Source organism: Thamnophis elegans, chromosome 3 (assembly GCF_009769535.1).
Source record: "Thamnophis elegans isolate rThaEle1 chromosome 3, rThaEle1.pri, whole genome shotgun sequence".
Classification (NCBI taxonomy): domain Eukaryota; kingdom Metazoa; phylum Chordata; class Lepidosauria; order Squamata; family Colubridae; genus Thamnophis; species Thamnophis elegans.
In genome coordinates this window covers 98,007,742-98,032,109 of record NC_045543.1, presented here as the reverse complement: position 1 = coordinate 98,032,109, position 24,368 = coordinate 98,007,742, and the positions used below count along the sequence as shown (strand labels likewise).

General features: G+C 37.6%; 1 protein-coding gene across 1 annotated transcript; it reads right to left on the bottom strand.

Moving 5' to 3' along the window:
* Positions 1 to 1,300: 1,300 nt before the first annotated feature.
* Positions 1,301 to 19,158, bottom strand: REEP5 (receptor accessory protein 5). The gene is made up of 5 exons (XM_032213601.1): positions 18,760 to 19,158; positions 17,012 to 17,105; positions 5,280 to 5,418; positions 3,593 to 3,761; positions 1,301 to 2,407 (listed from the first exon to the last, which is right to left on the bottom strand). The coding sequence occupies exons 1-5, from the start codon at positions 18,875 to 18,877 to the stop codon at positions 2,358 to 2,360; spliced, it is 570 nt and encodes a 189-aa protein (XP_032069492.1). The 5' UTR covers positions 18,878 to 19,158; the 3' UTR covers positions 1,301 to 2,357.
* Positions 19,159 to 24,368: the final 5,210 nt, after the last annotated feature.

The following is a 24,368-nucleotide window of genomic DNA, read 5'->3' as shown; positions in this document are numbered from 1 at the left end:
TTTTCTTACTCCCATGCAAATTAATTAGTGCAGTTCCAAATGGGAAACTTCCCACCTGGCCTGGTTTGACTTGCACACTTTTATCTACTATCTTTACTTTCCAGATGATTGCAAGCATGATGTGGATTTTTCCAGAAGCAACTTAATAAAGAAATATATGTAGCACAAATAGTTTTTTGCAACAATACAATAAGTGCATCATTGGCTTTAGTGACATATATTATCTCATTTTACATGGAACATAATCATATATAGACCACATTTTGTGTGCTTGTTATACTAATGGGATTTAGGTTCCAGTAAGATGCTGTGGTGCTCAGTAAGGGGGCAGCGCCCAGCTGCTCAACAGCAGAATTAGGCCTGGTTAGGATGATATCAGGAATCTAAGAGTTGCAATTTAGATTGGGAAGTTAAAATATCTACAAAGTGACATCAGCAAACCACTTCTATATTGTTGTTAATAAAATTACATGCATGTTTCTAATGAAGACAACTGGAAGTTGAGTTTGAATTTTTTTTCCCTAGAGATTACTATTTCTGAGAGACACTTTTCCTTGTTCTTTACTACATCTCTACAATTCAAAGGATTTTATTTTTAAATCCCTTTATTTTGAAATGTGTGCTTAAGAGATTCTGTGCTATTAGCAATATTGGGAAATTCCCCAAGCTAGTGGGATAATTAATTATGTTGATGGATATTAGCACATGTAGTTTAATATTTCAGTCAGTAGTTCTCACTATCTGTGCGATGGAACGTTGTCCTTATAGAGGAGGGATTCAAACACATCATCACAGTACCTTTACTGAAGAAACGCATTTTGAAACATCACTAAAATCATTAATTGTTAAACAACAGAAATGACTAAAAATGGAAAGCAGATGGTGTCTATAGGCAATTCATGCATTTTTCCTTTTAAATAAATCGACGTTAGCAATACAAGATACATTTGCAAGTGCTAGACCAGGGTTTTTAATCATAATTTATTAAACTGTATTTGCCTGGTATATCTGTTAACAGTCAAATGTCTGAATTTCTGCATAGTCAATAATAAAGAATTGTGCTTTAGCTTTTTGTGGCAACTAGGCCAGTACATTTGAGCAAAATGTTTTTTTTTATACGAGATGTGACTGCCCACCTGCTTTCTTTCATAAGCATACATTGTTCCCTCATCTTGCTGCTGTTTAGCTGAAAACCAAGGGGAGCCTATAGAATGAATAGCATTCAAGTAAGTAAAGCATCAAGTAAGCATTCAAGGCCAAGTAAAATCTAAACTAAAACACATCAAAGAACACAACAAAGTCCTTTTTAAACTTTTATTTTAGAAACTGAGCAAGCATCATGTGGGATTGCTCACATGAAACACCATCACTATAAAAACCCATTACAGGATTGAAGTTCAGTGAACCAGAATAGAGTGCCAATGGGGAAGAAGAAAATTTCTCTGCTTTAATAACAGTTGTTTGGTTACACCACTCAGGTATTATTGTAGGAGGAGAGCCAGCCTATGCATTAGCAAAAAAAAAAGTATTCTTGTAGTACCTTTTCTGAGTAGCAGATTTTATTAAAAAGCACAGACTTTATGAGCTGTGTTCTCTGCATCTAATTAGGTGTGCCACCGCTCAAGAAAGCTTAGGCTTTTTAATAAAATGTGTTAGAAAAAGTGCTATGACATTCCAATATGATGACGTTCAATAACTTTGGGCAAAGGGTTCATTTTTCAGTGTTTAAAGGGAACGGCTAAGTCAATATACATATACTAAACCAGATATTGCAAGTTACAACCAGTCTGTACTTCACGCAGAAAATCAGTTTCCAGCACTGTCATCTCACTTTATTCTTGCAACATTATAAGCAATTGGAGAAGGTCTGTGTGAAAAGAGATACACAGCAACACACATGACTAATTAATTATTATTCCTTGTATATATACAAAACTACACACACCAAATCACTATCGTTACACTTTGATATTAAACTATGCTATAGCAAGAACTAGTCAAACATGAAATGAGATTTGTACATACAGCTGCTGCATGCACAAATGGTGTAATATTCAGAGCCTGGGGCATATTTTCTTTTGAAAATTACATGAAAGGCAAATAAGACATTACTGAAAATCTTTCTGCTTAGAAACTGTATAAGCTTTAGATGCCATCTACCGCAGTGACATTAAATAAAAATGCTTACTTTCAATACAGAAAACTGCAAAAACAGCAAGCAATCTTACAATACATTCTTTTAATAAACTCAAAAAGGTTTACAAGGCAGCATTATTCAAATTACTGTATCACAGTCCCCAGAAACATCACACTGTATAAAGGTAGTGATAAGGAGAATTTTCTTCCAGTTAATTGCTTTACATGCTCTTCTTCTCATCGCCCAGTAAATTTATTGCAGCTTTTTTAACTAAAAGAAGGAAAGAAATCCATTATTCTTAACAATATTATAACAAGGTAACTCAAAATTATTGCTACATTTACATGAGTAGAATTATTTTCAACTCCTATGGGACAACATCCACATTTGCATATAATAACAAAGAACTAGGAGTAGAAATAATGAAAAGAGAGAGTGGAATGGAGTAGTCAACATACTCCATCTCTAACTAAAATGGAATTATTCCACTCTTTCATACATAATTTTGTACTGTGCTATATTATTAAACAATTTACAAGTACTCAACATGATGTAATCAGTATAAATTACAAAAGATAAATATATTTGAATATTTGATTAATGTACTTAGTTACTAAATTTCTTGGACAGGGTTTTTGGGGGGCTGCTACTATTTGGGAAAATGAATAAATAGGATAAGTATCACAATCTTCCTCCCTGACTATTCTACTTTCTTCTGAAATTTCACTGTCTACGAAATCTATAGCTCATTGCTGCAGTCTTCCTAATAGAGCAGAGCAGTCTTCCTCAACCTAGAGCCGTGATGGCGAACCTATGGCATGTATGGCAGGTGGCACGCGGAGCCATATTTGCTGGCATGCCAGCTGTCAGCTCCAGCACGCATGCACGTGCCGGCCCGCTGATTTTTCACCCTTCCGGAGGGTCAGGGGACCTCGTTTTCACCCTCCCAGGGTTTAGGAAAGCCTCCGGAGGCTGGGGAGGGCGAAAAGCAACCCCAATAGGCCAACCAGAAGTTTGGAAAAGATCCATTTCCGGCTTCCGGGGGGCCTCCGGGAACCTGTGGGAGCCTGGGGAGGGGTTGCGCATGCATGTGCAGGTGGGTAGGGAATTGAGTGGGCACACACAATTTTGGCACGCCATAAGAAAAAGATTCACCATCATTGACCTAGAGTTTCTGAAATAAATTAGAATGCCCAGCCCATGTGAATGAAATCATATACATCTGGAGAAATAACACTTTCAGAAAGGCTGGTATGGAGACTCAGCTTGGAAAAAAAATGACCATTGAGTTTTTCTACAAACAGTAACAAATTCTGCACTCACATAGTTCAGAAACAGACAATCTCGTTGTAAATTGTTTTTTCCCCTGATTAACTTAAGTAAAAACAATGCATTAATGCATAATTATCTACGAAATAGACTTGTGTAAATTTGGCATTGCTGGCCTCAGCTTACCTTCCTTGGTAATGGTGTCTGTTGTCTCTCCAGCTTTATCTTTTAACTCCTTCACTACATTATCCACCTGAGCCTCATGCTTCAAGAAGACAGGGCGTATAATTCTCTTGTAAAGGAACTCTGCTCCATTTGAGGGACTTGCGGCCATACACCACACCAGAAAGCCACACTGTAGAAACAGAAAGAGCAAATAAGAATGCAGTGACCAGCAATGGTATTTAAATATCAGTAATTCTAATGCTATAATTTAGGCAGCTTCCTAGACTGAAGTTTTCACTGTGATAAATACATTAGCTTTAGCACTGCCTCCTCATCTCATCTGCAATATGAAGATAATAATATCTTACACAGAAACTATAACAATGTGAATAATGTGAATAATTTTAGACATTAAAACAATGCAAATATTGTATGGGTGCTGCAAACCCCTGTAAAAGACATTAAATGTATTGCAGATAAACTCTACTGTACTTGTTTTTTTAAAAAAATGGGAATCCAGTATAAAACTCTTAGATCTCCATCAGTTCATAAACTAGAAATAAAGGAACATTTAGTGTGATTACTTTTTCCACTAATCTATAATCCTAGGGTATGAAGCTAGTGGAATATGCTATCTGAGTTTATTTTCCAAACAATAGCAGAAATTCCTGAAATTTGTCCTTGCATCTCTTTGTGCACTAGAACATAGGAAGAAAGATTTAGAAAATCAATGTGCCCTGCTTAAGACACACCTATTAATAAAAATAATTTCAAAATAAAATAATTTCCCTCTCAAATCAGGTTTCATTTCTTGTGACTTGATGGACACAGCTGTGTGATTTCTTGGCAATAATATAAAAGTAGTTTGAACTGGCTTCTCCCAGGTATGTACATAATTAGGAGAATAAAAATCTTCTAAACATAAAGTAGCAGAATAAGATTCGTGCATGTTTCCCCAAATAGACAGCTGCAAATATGTTTTCCAAAACTGATAAAATAATGCAAAATTTCACACTTTTTCCAATACTGGGTCATAGCTTAGGTTTAAGAGAAAGCAGCCTGTAAAGCGACCTGTCTTCTATGGCCCAACGAGGGATGGTTTCATGTGCAACCTAGATGTGGAGATAAAGCTTCGCTCACTCACCCACCAATTGCGTGGCTCAGTCCCTAACAAGCCACGGACTGGTACTGGTTTGTGGCCTGAGGGTTGAGGACCCTGCTGGAAAGCACTTTTAACTTTTCCAAGATGTCGCACCCCTTTCTGCAGTCATGTGATCATGATCTGGGTGCTTACCTATAATTTTAAATTTGTCCCAATATATAAATGGAACTACAAACAGACTAATATTAACTTTTGAAAAAATGATGCTTAAAAGCAAATGGAAGTTTGCACGAATTTATGATACTTTAAATTATTCTTTTATGCATGAAGAAATGTTGTTATTCCATTGTTGCTTGGATATTATCACTATTCCAGCTAACAGGTTTGGGTTTAAGAAGCATCTTCCTATAAGAACCAAGACTTGATAAGTTTGGAAACTAAATCACAGCTGGAGATCAAGTTCATTGTATAAATTAGAGCTACTTTATAAGCTAAGATTAAGCTACATTTCACTATGGTCATTCTACCATACAAGCTTATATTTCACATTGTGATGCATGTGTCTTGAGAGAGGTAAATGCATACAGGGAACAGAAAACTACTAACCTTCATCAAAAAGTAGAATGGGAACCAAGACAGAAAGATATCAGAGAAAAATTCGGCTATGCTGAATACTCCATACACCACCCAGTAGGTCAGCCACTGTGTATCATCATCTTTGTTAGGGCTTTCGATGGCTTTGATGCTGAAGGAACAAATAATCAGGAGATAAGCCACATCAAACATATGGAAAGCTAATTTTCTACTCCAAATAACCTATTCTACAGCTGTGTGCTTTATATTGACTAACAACCATGTGACTCAATGACTGTGGAAAAAATGGTAAAAAAAATTGAGTCCAGTTATATAACAATTCACTTAACTGCATTGCAAAGCAGCTGAAATTCTGGTCACAATTGTGGTCATAAGTTGAGGACTATCTGTGTATAGTTAACTGTATAGTTAAGTGTAAAACTGCTCAAATGTACTAATTAATCTCACTGTAACAAATAGATAAGCAATATTGATTGGATTATTTATGATAAAAGATTGATAGAATCAATGAAAACTACAAAATAATGAGCTATGGAGGAGAAAATGGAAGAAACAGAAACAAGTAAAAAAAAATTAGACCAAAGCAGAATGACTATAGGAAGATAAACATTGCCACTCCCATTGCATGTTTGCTTGCAATATTCCTTCATTTCAATTTTATCCCAATCATATAGACTCATAGGGTTGGAAGGGACATTGGAGGTTTTGTGGTCATCGACCAATGGTGGGATTCAAATAATTTAACAACTGGTTCTCTGCCCTAATGATTTCTTCCAACAACCAGTTCACCAAACTGCTTAGAAAGTTACCAACCGGTTCTCCCGAAGTGGTGAGAACTGGCTGAATCTCATCACTGTCATGGACCTAATACAAACACTTTATCTTCATGGAATTATTTTCACACTTAATTTATCTGCCACGGAACTTATTGCCCTTGTATATCTGTGTAATATCTCTGCATTGGAAACGTTTTAGGTATACAGCAGCAGGACCCAAAGAAATCTGTCATTGGGTGGTTAATGCAGTGGTCCCCAACCTTTTGGGTACCAAGGATCGGTTCCGTGGAGATTTTTCCACAGACCAAAGGGGTTTTTGCATGCTGCCTGAATCCTGCGGATGGGGCTTTGCTTGTTTGCACGACCCGATTGTGGCCATGTCATGGCCCAATACCAGTTCATGGACTGGGGATTGGGGATGCCTGGACTAATGTATTCATGGAAAAATGTAAAGGCATACCATGTTGACATAAATGACCAGTGCAAAATAAAAGTGCATAAAATGGTGTGGCCACATAGAATGGATAAGGGAATGGTTTGAGAGGAAACAGAGAGAATGGAGGTGATTAGATAATTAACAAAAAAGGGGGATGGAAATTTTACTTGAATTGTAATATGTATGTAGTTGAAACAAGAATGGTGTGCAAGGTTAGAAAAACATAGAAAAATATAACCAATGGTACTGATATAAATTAGATATAACTGTACTTCATATACTTTTTCTTGTCTTATGCCTTTAGCAATAGCAACAGCACTTAGACTTATACACCACTTCACAGTGCTTTTATAGCCCTCTCTAAGCAGTTTACAGAGTCAGCATATTGCCCTCAACAATCTGGGTTCTCATTTTATCGACCTCGGAAGGATGAAAGCAGCAGTCAGCAGAAGTAGCCTCCAGTACTGCACTCTAGCCACTGCAACACCAAGGGTTAAATTTCTTTGTCTATTGCTTCATACTCTGTTTCTGTGTTTTATATACTGTAATCTTAGTATGATAATGCATGCAAATATGTATACTTGCGCTACCCATTGGACAAGAAATATTATTCTTGGTTATTCTGCCTGACAAAGGTATATTTCAATTCAGAATTCAGAGAAAAAATTAAAAGCAAAACATGAGGAGCAAGGCTACAGTAGGCAAGACTTCCATCAGAAGACTGTGAAGTTGACTTGCAATGCATGTTTCAACTACAGCACAGAAACATGTGGTTTCGATAATGCAAAATAGATGAAAAACAAGATTAACTGGTTTTAGTGCCAGAACTGCTCGAAGGATAAATAAAATAACAGTAAGAGAACAGTAAGACTAAAGCAGCAGAAACAGAAGTGTAATATTTTATTGTTAATTACTAGTACGATTCAGTATGTTGACACACCATCAGTCAACCCAATTTGATTAAAGCAGTTATGGCTGCTTTAATCACAAGCTCTTGAAGAAGCCAGAAAGAAGCCAGAGTTAGCATTATAAATAAGAAAAAGGTATCTGTAGGATATGTTTCTTCGACCAGTTCTTAGTTTGTTTTTCTACCTTTTTGGCCAGATATTTAGGAGAGGAACAAAATCAAATCAGAATTATGCCAGGAAACTTCGAACAAACAGGCAACTCCCTATGTACTATATGCTAAGTATTGCAATCAGTAAGAAGCCATTGTTTCAAATTATGATTTACAGGAAGACCTCCACTTACAATGATTCATTTAGTGACTTTTCAAAGTTACAACAGCAATGAAAATAGTTGCTTATGACCATTTTTCACTTACAACTGTTGTAGCATCCTCATGGTCATGTGACCAAAATTTGGACACTTGGCAACTGGCTCATATTTATGATGGTTGCAGTGTCCCAGGTCATGTGATCACCCTTTGTGACTTTCTGACATGCAAAATCAATGGGGAATCCAGGTTCATTCTACAACTATGTCACTAACTTAACAACTGCAGAGATTCACTTAACAACAGTGGCAAGAAAGGTCACAGAATGGGGCAAAACTCACTTAACATAGGACTGCCTGTATTTTCCTAAAATAAAAAAAATATTTATTTGGTTATCTTGTTCTAATGTTACTCTCAGCCAAGAACAAGGCAATCACATCAGGGCATGGTGTAATTGTGCAAATTGAGTAAGCAGCTGCAAACAGTCTAACAAAAAGCATATATAGCACAAGACAGCAAAGGGTAGATTTTTCTACTGAAAATGAGTAACTATTGAAGGCAAATGAATATATTGAATGAGGGATTCAGCTGTACTTCCAAATTTGGTAGCAGACTTTTTTTTCTTACATATCTATATCTACAGGCATATTATTCAAAACAGACAAATGGATAGATGCCTGGGTATGAATTTCTAAATTCAACCTGAATATCTCACTGAATTTGATAAAAATCCAGGGAACCTTCAGGATTAAATTTAACATTATTCCCACTAAGTAAATAGAGAATATCCACAACTCTCCATTGACTTATTATACTATGTGCTAATGACTGTTAGCAGAAGAGCAAGGGGAGAAAGTGGGAAGATGGGGGACTTTACATGAGAGAGTGTATATGGCTGGATTAGTTTTTTGTTTTTTGCTAAAGAGGAAGATAATGGAGGAATATTTATCTTGACAAAGGAGAGAAAAGAGTGGAATGAAAAGTTAACACAGATAGACATTTTATATGTACACACACAATCTCTCTCTTATCGGAGAACCTGGAAAGAAAGCAATGGAGTTCAGAGTTGTGTTAAAAAAAAGTGTTGTTTCTCTAAAAGGAAAAGCCAAGTTAAAACACTATAACCTATCTTTAAGTTTGTCAATTCCTACTCTCCTATCTTCTCCGCATCTGTTTTAACTCACTGGATAGATATTTTCCTATTGTGTGAGTGAGCCATGACAAGCAAGTTAATTGGTACAAGTAGTCTTCAGTTTGGTCACTTATTCAAAAGCTATTCAACATTTTGATGGTGCTGAACGAGGAGAGTTACAGATGGACCTCATTTCAAAGTGATGATTATTGCCGTGTCCCTACAGTAATGTGATCATGCTTGGCAACCAGCTCCGCAATTACAACAGTCACAGTGTTCAGTGGTCATGTGATAACCATTTGTGACCTTTACTGTTGGTTTCAAACAAGCAGTCAGTGGAGTAAGTCAGCAAGAGGTTGCAAATGGCAACCACATAATGTCCCACCTAACAACTGGAACCAAAACTGTTGGAACAGCTGTTGTTAAGTTGATGTGGTCACATGATATCATGCTTTATGACCACATTGCTTAGTGACAGAGTTTCCGGTCCTAATTATCATAATGAATCAAGCACTACCTGTTATTTTTTTTCTTTGACTTTATTACTGTATTTTTTTCAGAAGTGAATAACCAATGCAGACAACTTCCACCAATTAAGGCATGGCAGGCATAATAGGATACGTCTTTCTTCAGAAATCTGCCCATGTTGTGGACTGTGAACTGATTGTCCCTATCTGGCTCTCCAATTGAGCATCTTCAAGTTTAAAAATGATTCAAAATAAAGAAATATATGGGAGCATACCAGGCAGAAACCACTCCCAAAATGAGGAAGGCATATTTTGCATCTACTTGTACAACTATCCAGGTGCTGTAGAATGAGCAAACTGGAACTTACTAGTTGCTGGACAACCACTCTTACTTCATCAGAAGGGGAAGTGTCTAAAACTGACAAATACAGGGGAAGTGGTAACCCTCTCTGCTTCTCCAAATGAAATCCTAAATTCTGCTCTCAACTCCTTTGAATGATCGCTGGGGTGAATGTGTGTGTGGGGGGGAAAAGGGGTAAGGATTCTAAAAGGAATGCAGGAAATATAGGGCTAATGGAGAGAATAGAATAGAATAACAGAGTTGGAAGTGACCTTGGAGATCTTCTAGTCCAATCTCCTGCTTAGGCAGGAAACCCTACACCATTTCAGATAAATGGTTATCCAATGTGTTCTCAAAAACCTCCAGTGTTGGAGCATTCACAACTTCTGGAGGTGAGCAGTTCCACTGGTTAATTGTTCTGTCAGGAAATTTCTCTTTAGTTCTAGGTTGCTTCTCTCCTTGATTAGTTTACGTCCATTGCTTCTTGTCCTGCCCTCAGTTTCTTTGGAGAATAGCTTGACTCCCTTTTCTTTGTGACAGCCCCTGAGATATTGGAACACTGCTATCATGTCACACACACAAACACAGTTCTTTTCATTAAACTAGACATACCCAATTCCAGCAAGTGCTCTTTATATGTTTTAGCCTCTGGTCCTCTAATCATCAATCACAGGACAATGATTGGTTGAGAAAATACCATACTAATAGAGGTTGGCCTCTAAGGACACAGCCTGTACTTTTCAACACTTCTGAAAAACATTAATAGTAACCTGAGTTTCCCTGCAAGATAATGAGTGGTAAAGCATAATAGATTTTATACACCTTGAGGCTGTCCTTGGTTAATATAGGAATAATATCGCAAAATCCCTGATAGACCCAAGGGAAGTGCTTCAAGCCGGTGGTAAGCAGGCAGCCCCCAGGCTGTTGAAATCGGGACGCTCCAGAAGGAAGGAAGTGAAAAGAGAAAGTGAGTCCATCTGGTGAGGTATTTTTCTATTTTGCTAAAAGACTGCCCAAATAAATGTTTCTTTAAAGCCAAATTAGATCCTTAAGCAAAAGAACTGAGCGGCAAAAAAATCCTAATTGGATTGCTGTGGAAAGTTTTTTTTCTTGTAACTATTTTTTGTGGATTGAAGTGCTCGTAAAGTTTTTCATCTCTCTTCTTAAAGTGAATGGATTGATTTTTTTTCTTCTGCTTCTTGTTGCTTTATTTTTGACTTCTGGATTAAAACCTTCCTTCTTATTTTAACAATTCTTCCTACTACTTGTTATTAAATCACACTAAAGAATTTTAAAGAACTTTGTTCCCTATAAGCCAGAGATAAATATTAGAAGGTGAAAATTAACTGCCACTCGGAGGTCAGAGGCTGGGGTTTTTGAAACAATGTATCTCTTTTCTTTCCTTATTTGACTTCACTAACTATGTAGCTGAAGGGTTTGCAACTTGTTTACAGAAACTGATAAAGAACCAAGGGCACGAATTGTTTTCACAGGTGCCTCTGAGAATTATTTTGGCAGGGGAAAGAAAGGGGGGGAAACAGAACCCTTCTCCTTTGAAGAGCATAAAAGATCTTGTATTCAAGTCAATCTAAAATAAAAAAATCAAAGAGGCCTGGAAAGCTAGAGTGGCAGTTGCTATGAGTTTTTTTTTTTCTTTTTCTTTCTTTCTTCTGTTTTGGAAACATGGATCAATACTTAGATGAGGAAACCTTAAAATTCCAAAATATCTTGGCTGGAATTCAAAATCTGTTGGAAGGATATGGGAGAATTGAGGAGAAGTTGGAAAGACTAGTCTTCCTCACAGCAAAAGATGATGGGGCTGGAGCCCCAAAAATTAAAGGGGAGAATGAAGATATAGAAGATAAGATAAGACAATAGATGAAAAAAATAGATGAATTTATTAATGGAGCAAATGTGGGTGAAAGTGGAAAGAAGGGAATATGGAAAAGGGAATTCGATGAATTGAAACTCTACCCTAGATTCCAGGACACAGAAGAAAAAAAAATACTAATGATGATAGACATAAGAGAAATTTTTTCAGAAGCAAGATTGACAACCAAAGACAAGCTAATTTTAGTAGCAACTGGTGGGCAACAAGATTATCTGAGAGGACCCTTCAAGCAACAAGTACGGAGAGAAGTCTATAAAAACCTTATAAAGAAGATAAAAAGAAGACTGACACAACAATTGGCAAGAGAGATAAGACTGTTTTGTTATTGGAAGATACAGGTGACAATGAAAGTTGATAATAAAAAATTAGTTGATTTTGGTGATTAATAAGTAGGAATTTTGTAACTCTTAGATTGTTTTAAATTGTTATTAAATGTTTACCTCGCTAACAATTAATTAATCATAATAATAATAATGAAATGATAATGATACAGTGTAATGATATATACATGTATTGGCAATTTAGTAAAATAAATTGGATATAAATTGTAAATTGTGACTTGGGAAAAAGACCTATACATTTTATTAACAAATTTTCATTTAGATCTTGTTATAAAGGTGTAAGGTTTTTTTTTTTGGGGGGGGGGGGGCTCTGATGAAAGGAGATGGGGAATAAATAGTAAATGATTTTTAGCCAATTATAATAACAACAAGGAAATGTCAATGAACATTGTTTAACAATATATACATGCTATGGTATTGGCAAAAGTAACTTGGATATAAATCCTAAACAGTGAGTTCAAAGTGTGGAGAGAAGTCTATAAAAATCTCATAAAGGAGATAAAAAGCTTACACCACAATTGGCAAGAGAGATAAGACTTTTGTACCTGGAAAGATATAGGTTGAGAATAAAGATAATAAAAAATCAGTTGATTTTGGTGATTAATAAGTAGGAATTCTGTAACTCTTGGATTGTTTTAGATTATTATCAAATGCTTATTTGCTAACAATTAATTAACTATATAACAATAAGGAAATGATAATGGATACATCTTAATGATATATACATGTATGGTAATCTAGCAAAATAAATTTGGATATAAATTGCAAATTGTGACTTGGGAAAAAGACCTATAAAATTTTATTAACAAATTTTTATTTAGATATTGTTATAAAGGCGTAAATGATTTGTAGCCAATTATAATAGAAACAAGGAAATGTTAATGGTCATTGTTTAACAATATATACATGCTATGGTATTGGCAAAAGTAACTTGGATATAAATTTTAATCAGTGAGTTGAAAAAAAAAGGGGGGGAAGGCTTAAAAACTTTATTAATTGACTTTTATTTAAAAGATGTTATAAAGGTGTAATGTTATTGGAGGATGTTTTGAAATAGCTAATGAATGTCATTATGTGGTTGTGTCTTTAAGTATGAATGATTTGAGGTAAAAGCATGTTCAAATAATTGTAGTCAAATGAGAATTATGGTACATTGATAGTAAGAAATACAAAGATTTTTGACTTAAAGTGTATAATCTAATATGAACTATAAGTAATGACTGTGGAAGAAAATGCACGAAAGTTATCTGTAACCAATCAACACACTTTTTACAAGATGTAATGAAGGATAATTCTTTTTTGTGTTTTTTGTTCAATTAAAATAACTTTTTTTAAAAAAAGGATACAAGACAACAGTAATCTCACAAAATAAGGGAGGAATTGCTACTATCAACACATGACATACTGTGGCCAACAGTGATGGACAAGATATAAATTGGAGCTTTTTTATTTTTTTTCTTCCTTTTTCCCCTTTATGTTTTTGAAAAATTCAGTCAGCAATATATCGTTTCTACATTTCGAGTACTTCCAAATACCTTCTTTTTTTTCCAATAATAATAATAATAATGAATAAAATAAGTTCTATGCATGAATCACAAGAGCAGAAAATAATACCGGAGGGAGAAATATAATAAGAAACTACTGAAATTAATCTTTTTGAAAGTGTTTTATTTTTTAAAAAAATTACCAGAACATGAGCTGTTTTTGTCCTCAAGAATTTGCCCAGTATAATCTGCTTGAATGTAAATGTCTATGGAGATTCTCTGTCATCCAGGTCATGGTTGTCCCAAAAGTGCTTTTTCAAAAGGCATTTGGATTCCCCCCGCCCTGAAGATGCTTTGCTTCTCATCCAAGAAGCTTCTTCAGGTCCAAGAAGCTTCTTGGATGAGAAGCAAATTGTCTTCAAGGGGGAAAAAAACACTTTTGGGACCTCGAATGTAAGACACTTCAGAATTTTAAGACTTTTCCAGCCAATCAGAGATGTTAGTAACTAAAGACAGCAAGACTCTTATTTACTCAGCCAATCTCCTGCCCTTGTCTAATTAAATGGTGATTAGGCTACCTTAATTTCTGAGATGCTGGGCAAAAGGACATTTTGATAAATGCTACCTATTCATGTAGCCCTAAGCTATCATCCTCCTTTTAAAAAATTTATGATTCCTACAAATATTCTATGAGAGCTGTTCAATGTTTCAGATTTAATTTCTCACAGTTGCTCCAGAGCAAATTGAAATGCTAATGTAGCACCTTGTCTGTAATGTTTGAAAGCAGCATCTTTTCTCAGGATTACATAGCTACTCACCAAACAGCCTTCATGACTATCAAATTACATAAGCATCTGAATTACATTTTGGAATTTTGGAAGAAAACTCTGTTGATCCATATTTAAAAAACAACAACAGCAACAACAAAAAGTGGCCCAGAGATGTTTGCATTCAATTTGCATTCAAAGTCAGATTAAAATTTTATGAGCGGTCCATATGCTGGATCACATTTTGTCTATTTTAATATGTGTGACATTTTGCATATGAAAAAACCGAATGGTTACCCATTTTTCCATTCTACCCAAACATTCTTTGCATGTCATGCATGCTGCATTTCTTCACCATTTGTCCTCACTGCTGTGATACTTGAGATTACTGCTCCATGTTATGCATATGGAAAAGCAATTTCAACAGACTGAGACATCTTCTCAAGCTGCATTACAGCCTTTCTGGGAGCATCAATATTTAATAAGTCAAAAGAACCCAATGCATTCTATTGGAGATTCACCCCTTCTACTTGTATGCAATTTTTACTTATTCATTTCTGCTAGGTTATTGCACAATGAGTTAAATGTTAATGGTTATACCGTCTTTTACAGGAAACATGAATTTCCAACCACAAAATACAGAAGTTATTAAACTCTGAACAGAAGGGAAATATATCTAAGGGAGGCACTATGGTAAATACAAACTTTTCAAGCAGTTTTGAAGCTGCTTTGAAATGTTGCTGTGAGTTCATTAGTGTTTTATCAAAGTATTACAAACAGGTCTATGAAACTAAAGAAATTAAGCTGTAAAGTGGGTGGAAGAAAGGAGATAAAATTGATTTCCATAGGTGTGAACTGGCAACATTGAGAAATACTGCATTAAAAGTATGCATTGGCTAATCATTATCTAATGAATAAATTAAATGTATACATCATTAAATGGTAAACATGTACATGAGAGAGTTTGTATTAAATAAAGGCACAGATCTGATCCACGTGATAAAGTAAGCAATATTGTGGCTAGGTGAAACTGATTGTCCATATTGAGATCATGGAGCAAAATTGGTTAAGCCATATCTGTACTCATGATTTCCACTTATCTAATCCAGCCAATGTTGTCTTAACACTAAAGCAGCTGTTATTCTCCCACAATACAGTATGCATTGCAAGAATAATCAATATTTTACTGTCAGTTCTGGGCTATCTTTCATTCTTTGCAGTTTTGCTTTTAAGGCAGCTAAGGAGGAATGCACACATGCAGGTTTTTTGTGAACCATTATTATAATCAAAATGGAGGTTAGCAAAACACAATTCATAGACGACATAATACAATATAGCATGGCCTTCAAACACATTTGGTAAGAGTGATATAAATACTCGTTAAGATCATTTCTTCATTGAAAGATGACTTTATGTGGAATATTTCCAGATATTTTTGTCTTTCTTGACAGAAGCAGGAGTGGACATTTAAATTGACTGCAGTACTGGGGGCAGAAGAATTTAATTCTTTATTTGTGCTAATCAATTTAAATCTATTATCCTTATAGCAGAAGAACATATATATGGACTCCTACACTATCTGGCTTTTCTTTTACCATCACAAAATGCAGCTTCAGAGTATTATCAAATAAGTAATGCAGTGGTAGTTTGCCAAATTTTTTACTACAATTTTTTTACAACGTTTCTGCGCTTGTGCAGAAGCGTCTGAGTGGGAGGGCAGAGCCTCCCACCACTGCTACTACCAGTTCGCCCAATCCGGGCTGAACCGGGAGCAACCTACCTCTGAAGTAATGTATTATTAATGTTTACCCCTTGTCCCAACACCTTCCAAGCCAGGTTACAAATCTGCTATGTTATTCTGAGCTGAAAATCTGGATCATCAATAGATGACAACAAAGACATAAATCCTAAACTCTTCAGTAGTCCCACTTAGAATGTAGTCATTTTAAAAACAGGCAATACAGATTACATATATCATTCAAATACCTCAGTTTCTAACTATTGCTGAAGTCCTGCAGTGGTTTAGAACCTTAAAAAAAAATACAGGTCGCCGAATATTATTTAACGAAATGAACTGAAACTAGAAATGGCACTGAAATACTAGTTTTAGTCCCTGGGTGGGATTCATACATGCAAATACAAAATTCAAAGCTTAATATTTTTCAGCCATCTTAGAAATAGCACAAAACATTTGAAAACTCTGCCTCTAACGTCTGATCTGCATCAGCAGTTTCAAATACTAAGTTCTTATACCATACCACAGTGGTAAACAGTGGGCATCCCCACATGAAACCACCCTGAGGTTTCCTTTACTACATGGCTCCTTATACTTAAGTAAGTGAAACACAATCTGAAATTGTTTCTCTCCACTAACTAGGGCATCCTAACATCACATCCTCCTAACCCACTTCACTGAAGACAGTGTACATTTTCCAATCCTCCCAGAAAAATTACAGCATGAGTTGTAGCTCTAACTGTAATTCAAATCAGCTGCTGAAAACATTCAGCAGCAACCTTCAGTCTTGTTTCTTCTGAGTACATGTAGATTCCATAGTAAAAGATGGAGTAAGAGGTACACAGAGTAAGACATACACAGAGCGAGACACTATCACAATACCTTGGTTCTTCCCCTCATCTTTAGTCTATGGCTGGTTCTAAGTTTGCAGCAACATGCAAAGGACTACAATCAGGCTTGCAATTGGCATCTGCATCCAGTCTTCCTATTTCCAATCTCTAAAATGCCACAGGCTTATTTAAAAGCAATCTGGCAAATGCAATCCTTCCCACAGTGTAATGGTTTGCAAACTATTGGCAACCAAATCGACGAGAAACCTTTTACCCGCAACCAACTCCCAGCATGTAGCAAGAGAAGGGTTAGCTGCCAGAATACTTACGAGATATATGCAGGATAACCAAATCCGATCAGGTTGCACAGCAATGATGCTCCATAGCCAATAACCAGGTAAATAGCCAGCAAAGCAATAATGGCTGAAAGAAAAAGCAGAAAGTCAATCCATCAATCAGGATGGAGACTTACTAGGATGGGTGGGAAACATGATAGGGGTCCTGTTACATAGAGGTGCACCCTTTTTAAAGAGAAGGAGCAGAGAGGAAATGGAAAAATATTTCCACAAAATTTCAGCTCACTCACTCTTACCAAAAGTTACACTCAGGATGAAGTCAGCTTGTCATTTACCTACAGATTTCAGATAGTAGACATAGGGAAGGGTGGGGACGAAACAGGAATTAAGAAGGAGCTAACCTGTTATACTAAAGGGATACATGCTAGATGAGAGAGGAAATCAAGACTTTAGTTCATCCCAGATGGGTCAGCAAGTCAATTACTATCCAGTGGAGTAACTCTTCTCCCTCTCCATTATTTACCTCCAGATATGATTTTCCTAAAACTACTGAGCGGAATTCTGTTTCCTGAGGAGCTGATCCCATTTATACCTCCAAGCGCACCTCCCCCCCAAGAAGGCTTAGGAGTGCCCTGAACAGCTGTAAGGGGAGGAAAAAAATCTCATCTGCTGTAACCGGAGTATAGCCAGGTTATATTTCATCACTTAATATCCCAGGAGCTTTGGCCAGCATTTCTCCCAACTATCCTGACAAGGTTCCCTGCAAGATTATCAATAAATATGAAAGAAAGAGGTAGGTGACGAGGAGGTCCAGAAGCTTCAAGTACAGGTAGTCCTCCACTTACAACAGTTTACTTAGTGACTGTTTGAAGTTACAATGGCACTGAAAAAAGTGACATGGCCATTTTTCACACTTATTATGACAGTTGCAGCATCCCCATGGTCACATGATTTACATTCGGGTCAGTGGTGGGTTGCTAACTGGTTTACTACTGGTTTGCTCGTGCTTGTGCGAGCGCTTGTGTGCGCAACACTTCTGCGCATGCATGCCCAGAAGTGTCCAGGCGGGTGGGCGGAGCCTCCCGCCGCCACCACTACCAGTTGGCTGGTTCAGCCGAACCAAGATCAACCCACCTCTGATTCGGATGCTTGACAACTGATTCACATTAATGACGGTTACAGTGTTCCCGGGTCATCACCTTTTGCAGCAAGCAAAGTCTGTGAGAAAGCCAGATTCACTAATCAAACGGCTTATTATTTTAGCAACTGCAGTGATTCACTAAGAGATGTGGCAAGAAAACTGGGGCAAGGCTCACCCGAAGAAATTTCTCCCTTAGCAACATACATCTGGGGATTCAATTGTGGTTGTAAGTCGAGGAATACCTGCATGCCACCATCTCGGAGTGGCGAGGTGGAAGACAGCAGCCACGTTCTCCCTATCCCCTAAGGGCGCAGTGGAAGAACAAAACAAGCCGAGAGGGAAGGCTGCATAGGTACTTAAGACAAGGCTGGCTACCTTCCTAACTGGAAAGGTCGCGTCAATCATTGCAGCATCTTACAGAGCCCGTATCGTCACTGGGCCTGGAGAAGGGAGACTTCAGAGCCGAGCCAAGGCCACATCTGCCAGCAAACCAACAAACGTCCACTCCAAGGCGAGGCTCGTCTTCAGAGCAGCCTCCATTCCCCCCCCCCCCCGCGCCACCGTTAGAAGAACATCGAGGCTTCGGCGGGCCAAATTCCCCCCTGCAAGGCTGGGTGGGGATGTGGAGCACAAGACTCACCGATGGCGACGTAGGACCCTGCTGACGCCGGTCTTGCTCTCAATTTAGCCAGCACATCGGTCAGGCAGTTCTTCTCGTGTAGGAACTTGTCGAACCTCTCCCTCATGGACGCCGTCATTGCTGAAGCGAAGACCCTTGGCGCCGCTGTGGCTTTGCCTTCGGCTGCGCTCGGTCTCAAGAGCTGATCCGCCGGAGCAGAATCCCGCAGCGGGGCTGACGCTTCGCCTTTCAAAGTGCGGAGGGGTGGGGGGAACAAGGCAGCCGTCGGCCTCCCGTCTAGTAGGTTGGAAGGGAGAACGAGAGAAAGGGAGAAGGGCGACGTCACTGCATGGGATCCGTGTGCGATCGCGTCAGCGCTGACATGGCCAGCCTACCCACCCATCGTCCTCCCTTCCTGCCTCGGGGCTGCGATTTATGCCACACCCAAGAGCGCCGGCAAATACCCAATGCCCTTGCGCCAAGAGTGGGCAGCGGCCGTGAGGGACCGGCAAGGCAGCGGCGTCCCTTGCCTCACTCGGACCTTTGCCTCTCCTTCCAGACGCCGTCAGAAATGCTCGCGAGCTTTAGCCTCATCCACACGCCATCGGGGCTCCGGTGTTGTGATGGAGGCTCTTCATCGCACAGAGAGGCTGGAGTAAAGTTGCTTTTTTCGATGGAAAGCGAGTGGTAGGGGGTGAACCTTCTGATTCGCACGGTAGGGCTGTGGAGTCTCTCCTGTATGGAATCCATGCAAGAAAGAATGAAGAAGCAAACATGTTTATTGTTGATTTTCAGCAGGGGGCTGTCTTCATTTGGACGTTTGATGGTAGTGATGGTGCCGTTTTTAATGATTGGATGCACACGGTCTTTGGTGTATATGCTCTCAGTGTACATATCATCAAGAATAAAAATATACACTTAGTGGTAGTCAAAGTTACTAATAAGCTATCAAATTGTATTAGGAAACAAATAAAAAATATAAATTGAAAGATACAAGCAACATGGTTACAGTAATAAGTTGGAAGAGATAGATAGTTGGAAGAGAAGAATAATAGTAATACAGTTTTAGTAAAGTTTTGACAGTGTTGTGGAAATTAGTTGTTAAGCAGAGTGATGGCATTTGGGGGAAAAACTGTCCTTGTGTCTAGCTGTTTTTCTTCATCTTTCATTCCAGTTACCAGAGTCAGCAAATCTAATTTTGCCCTGGGGAGGGGGCATTCAGGGTGCAAAGTGCACAACCGTAACTATATTGTGTTCAGAAGATGCTCGAAGGTGAAACTACAATCAAATCAAGACTACCTTTCAAGTAGGCTTATGCAACAGGACACAAATATTAGAATTGGGCTCTAGCACTGAGGTTCTGTTGATCTGGAGTAGAGACTGGATCACTGCTGAACAAGAATTAGCATAGTAAATTATGCAGAGAGCTGGGCCCTGATAATACCTTCTGCGTTGGCACTACAATAGTTGATTCCTAAGAAAGCATCTGAGCATATGTGCAAAACAGTTTTGAAACAATGACAGCTGCTAACCCTGAGGTGAGAGAGATGACACCAAAATCTTGTGTCTTACTGTCAATAAGAGCAAGGCAAACTGAGCACGGGGTACAGTCCATGTTAGAACTTACTTTATGACATAAGGGGGTGTGTGAAACATAGTTACTTCTGTAAAGTAAATAGTAAAATGTAACACAATCTAAAAGAATATTTACCTAATCTATGAGAGTGCTAATGTTTTAAAAGGCCAGCCTTTCCCATCTAGTTTATACGAACAAAAACCTTAAGGATGTTAATCAACAGTGGAAAATTCAAATAATAGGAATAGTTTATAGGTCAAGTTCATACAATATCTTAAGTCCCATAATGGCTAAACCTGATGCATGAAACACAAATATATTTATTTCAAATACTGTTAAGCTCCCACAGCCAAGTAGTCAAAATCCCAACATCCGAATTTCAGTAAAATCATCCCTTAGCATATTGCAGATGTCGAATGGCTGAGCCTATAGAGCATGGAAGGCTGGCACTTTCAAATTTCCTACCAGTGAAGTCCTCCAAGTCTGATGTGCTCACTCTAACAGTGATGCATGACATAAGGCTGTAACAACATGTTTCTTTTCTGAAGACTGTAAAGAAAAAGTGTAAAAAACCAAATTAATTTCAATATTGCAATGTCCTGGCCGTGGAGCATAGATGCATGCATAGAGGTATGTAGTTCTTTCCTTTACAGACAGACCATTACATTTTATTTAAAAAGACAAATAATCTGTCAAATCCCTTTTAACTTTGCTATTAAGATGCAAATAATCAATGTTGGTACATTATCATTTATAAAGCTTTTTGGATCACAGTGAAATGACCGGCAACTTTAAAAAAGTTACCAAAAAATTGCAATGCATTTGGCAGACATCTTATGGCTCTCATCTACTGCAAATGGTGCATTTTGTTTTGGAGAAGTTTTGGTATTATAGACAAGATTATTATAAAGAAAATTAATATCTTTATACCCAAATGGAAGAATGGGTAAAATCACACTTTGCAAGTATGTATAGAAATAATGGTAAAATATCATTATAGCACAAAACAAAGGAATAGGAATCAAACCTAACACATATACAACTAGGGCAGTGATGGTTAACCTTTTCCTGTTGGATTGCCCCAAAGTGTGCCCAAACCCCCAAAATGTAAAGTGCGCACCCATGCATGCACCCCGCTCTGCACATGCATGTGTGACCCCCTGAACATGCCCCACTCCCACAAACACATGTGACCCCTTGCATGCACCCCTCCCCCCGTGCATGTGCACGTGCCCCCTACACATGCCCTGCCAGCGCACATGCATGGCAGAGACCAAATGACCAGTTGGTTGGCAGGAGGCGCGTGCGCTTGCACGGTGGAGCTGAACTAGGGTGACGGCTCACGTGCCATCAGAGAGGGAGCTGCGTGCCACCTCTGCCACGTGAGCCATAGGTTTATCATCATGGGACTAAGTCCTTCAAGATCCTTTCCAACTCTATTATACTGTTACTGTTAATATTTCTTGCCTGAATATCTTTCCTAATCTTAAATAGATAGAGGACTCTTGAAACAGCTATTCCCTCTGCTTCCATTAATCTAGACTATTCTAGCTTCTTAGAGATTCCAAACTTTAATCAGAGGCTTAGAAAGTGTTCTTAAACCTCATTCCTTTTCATTCAGGCCCAGCAATTTCTGCCAGAATACTCTCTCCAATTTTAAAAGCTCCAATCTCTTTTTATCCATATTCCATACATTGTCATATACCAGAATTACTATTGTCAGGATGCATACTCTTTGTCAGGCTTGTAGCCTGCAGTACTGTTAATCTCTGTGAAGCAGGCATATTCACAAGTAGTAGTGTTCAATTGCTAAGGCATGCCCAACTATTTGCGATCCCATGGACCATAGTATGCCAGGCTCTCCTGTCCTCCAGTGTCCCCAAAATTCATGTTCATTGCATCAATAACTCCATCTAACCATTCCCTTTTTGCTTTTAATCTTTCCCAATATCAGGGTCTTTTCCAATGAGTCCCCTCTCATTAGGTGGCTAAAGTATCTGAACTTCAACTTCCGTGTCTATTCTTCCAGAGTCAGGGTTGATTTCCTTTAGGATTGACTGAACTCCTTGCAATCCAATGAACTCTCAGGAGTCTTCTCTAGGACCACAATTCAAATGCATCAATTTTTAATACTCAGGTTTCCTTATGGTCAAACTCTCACAGCATACATATTATCATAGTTTTGACTATACAGATCTTTGTTGGTGAGGTGATGTCTCTGCCTTTTAATATGCTGTCTAGGTTTTGCCATAACTTTCTTCCCAAGGAGCAAGCATCTTTTAATTTCATGGCTGCAGTCTAGGATTCTAGGATCTAGAATCTAGGATCCTAGTTTAAAGTTTTCATGGAAGCCTTCATGGCACAATTATATTTAGACAACATCTGTCCTGATATCTATAATATGCACAAACCTCAAGGGGTAATTATTAATTAACATTACCAGAGACTGGCTGATACAAAATTGTCTTGCTTGGCTTCCCATTTTTGAATTGGATTATGCAAAAGTAAAAATTCAAATTAATGACAGTATATTTCTCAGACACATATAATTCAGTGTTGATTGCAGTTTAAGAATTGCTGAACAGATGTTTAAATATTGTGAAAAGCAATGTATATTTATATAAGCGGCATAATTATGAGCAGATGGTATATATATACATGGCCACAGTTCCTGACAAGTAAATACCAAGGACATGACAGATGGCAACAGTTCAGCAGCTAGTTCTTTTAAGATTTTCTCTTTTTATTGAATAATTATATGCCTATTACCATATACACCCTTTTTCTACTTTATTCACTTTAGTATAATAAACAGAATAGCAAAACAGAAACAGTAACAATAGTAAACTTATTGGTCCAAAAGATAAGAATTAAAATATTAAAACAAAAGAAAAGAAAAAAGAAAAAAATCTCCCATAATCCTGAAAACAAATAGCAAAATTTAACAAATAACAATGCCAAAGGGATTAGAGTTAAGGTTGAAACAAAAATCTAACCTATATATAGTGGTGTTTTACATAAAATACAATGTAATACTATATTGTAATCAGATAGAAAAAAAAGAAAAACAATATCTAGTGCCACTATATTATTGTGAAATATCGTAACATCTTTCCCAAAGATATTGTTTAATATTCTAAACTTCTAAAAATAGGGATGAACTATGGTTCAAATAAGCATATTAGTATGAGTCACCACTAGGTTCACGGGAGCATATTTTCTGAGTAAATGCATCTAGAATTTCAATTTTAGATTGCAAATCTATTGGCACCTATCTTGTTTCCACTGAACATAAGGGACTCAGTGATACATTTACAATTTATACAGTCCTCTGAAAATCCCATGTGATTACTCATCCAATTAATGACATGTGAAACAAATTTTGTTTAGATGGCCAGAATGACATTAAGTGTTATAATACCCACTTCAAACTAAGGTAAAAACTCCTTTGTGGAGCTACTTAAAAAAAAAAAAGGAAAATTCTGGTCCAAGATGTATTTTTTTATTGCCTAATGCATATATAGTTTATAAAAAGAGCTAGGGAAACTATAATACAGTAATTCAGCACCCTTTCTCATTGTAGAACAGGCTAGCATCTGGATCATCTATGCCCATTGGCTAGTTTCAGCCGAGACACTAAACTAAAATTAGCCAACCATGTTGTAGACAAGGGTGCTGTCCCAGCTCTGTTCCTTTTTTCTCACGTGATCCAGCTTATTCATTAAGTGGGTAGTTTTCTGAATCCAGAAAACTGGATTCAGCAAACACCCTTAAGTTAAGCATGGGCATCTTATATGAACTGCAAACTAGGGCATACAAAACCTTTGTTAGACCAAAACTCGAATACAGCTTGTCTGGAATCCGCACTATATATTGGACATTAACACAATTGAGCAAGGCCAGAGGTATTTCACAAGAAGAATACTCCACTCCTCTGCTCGCAACAGAATACCTTATGCCACAAGCTTGAAATTTTGGACTTGGACAACTAAAAGCTACACCGTCTACAATCTGACCCAAATGTAGAACACAAAATTGTCTGCTACGATGTCCT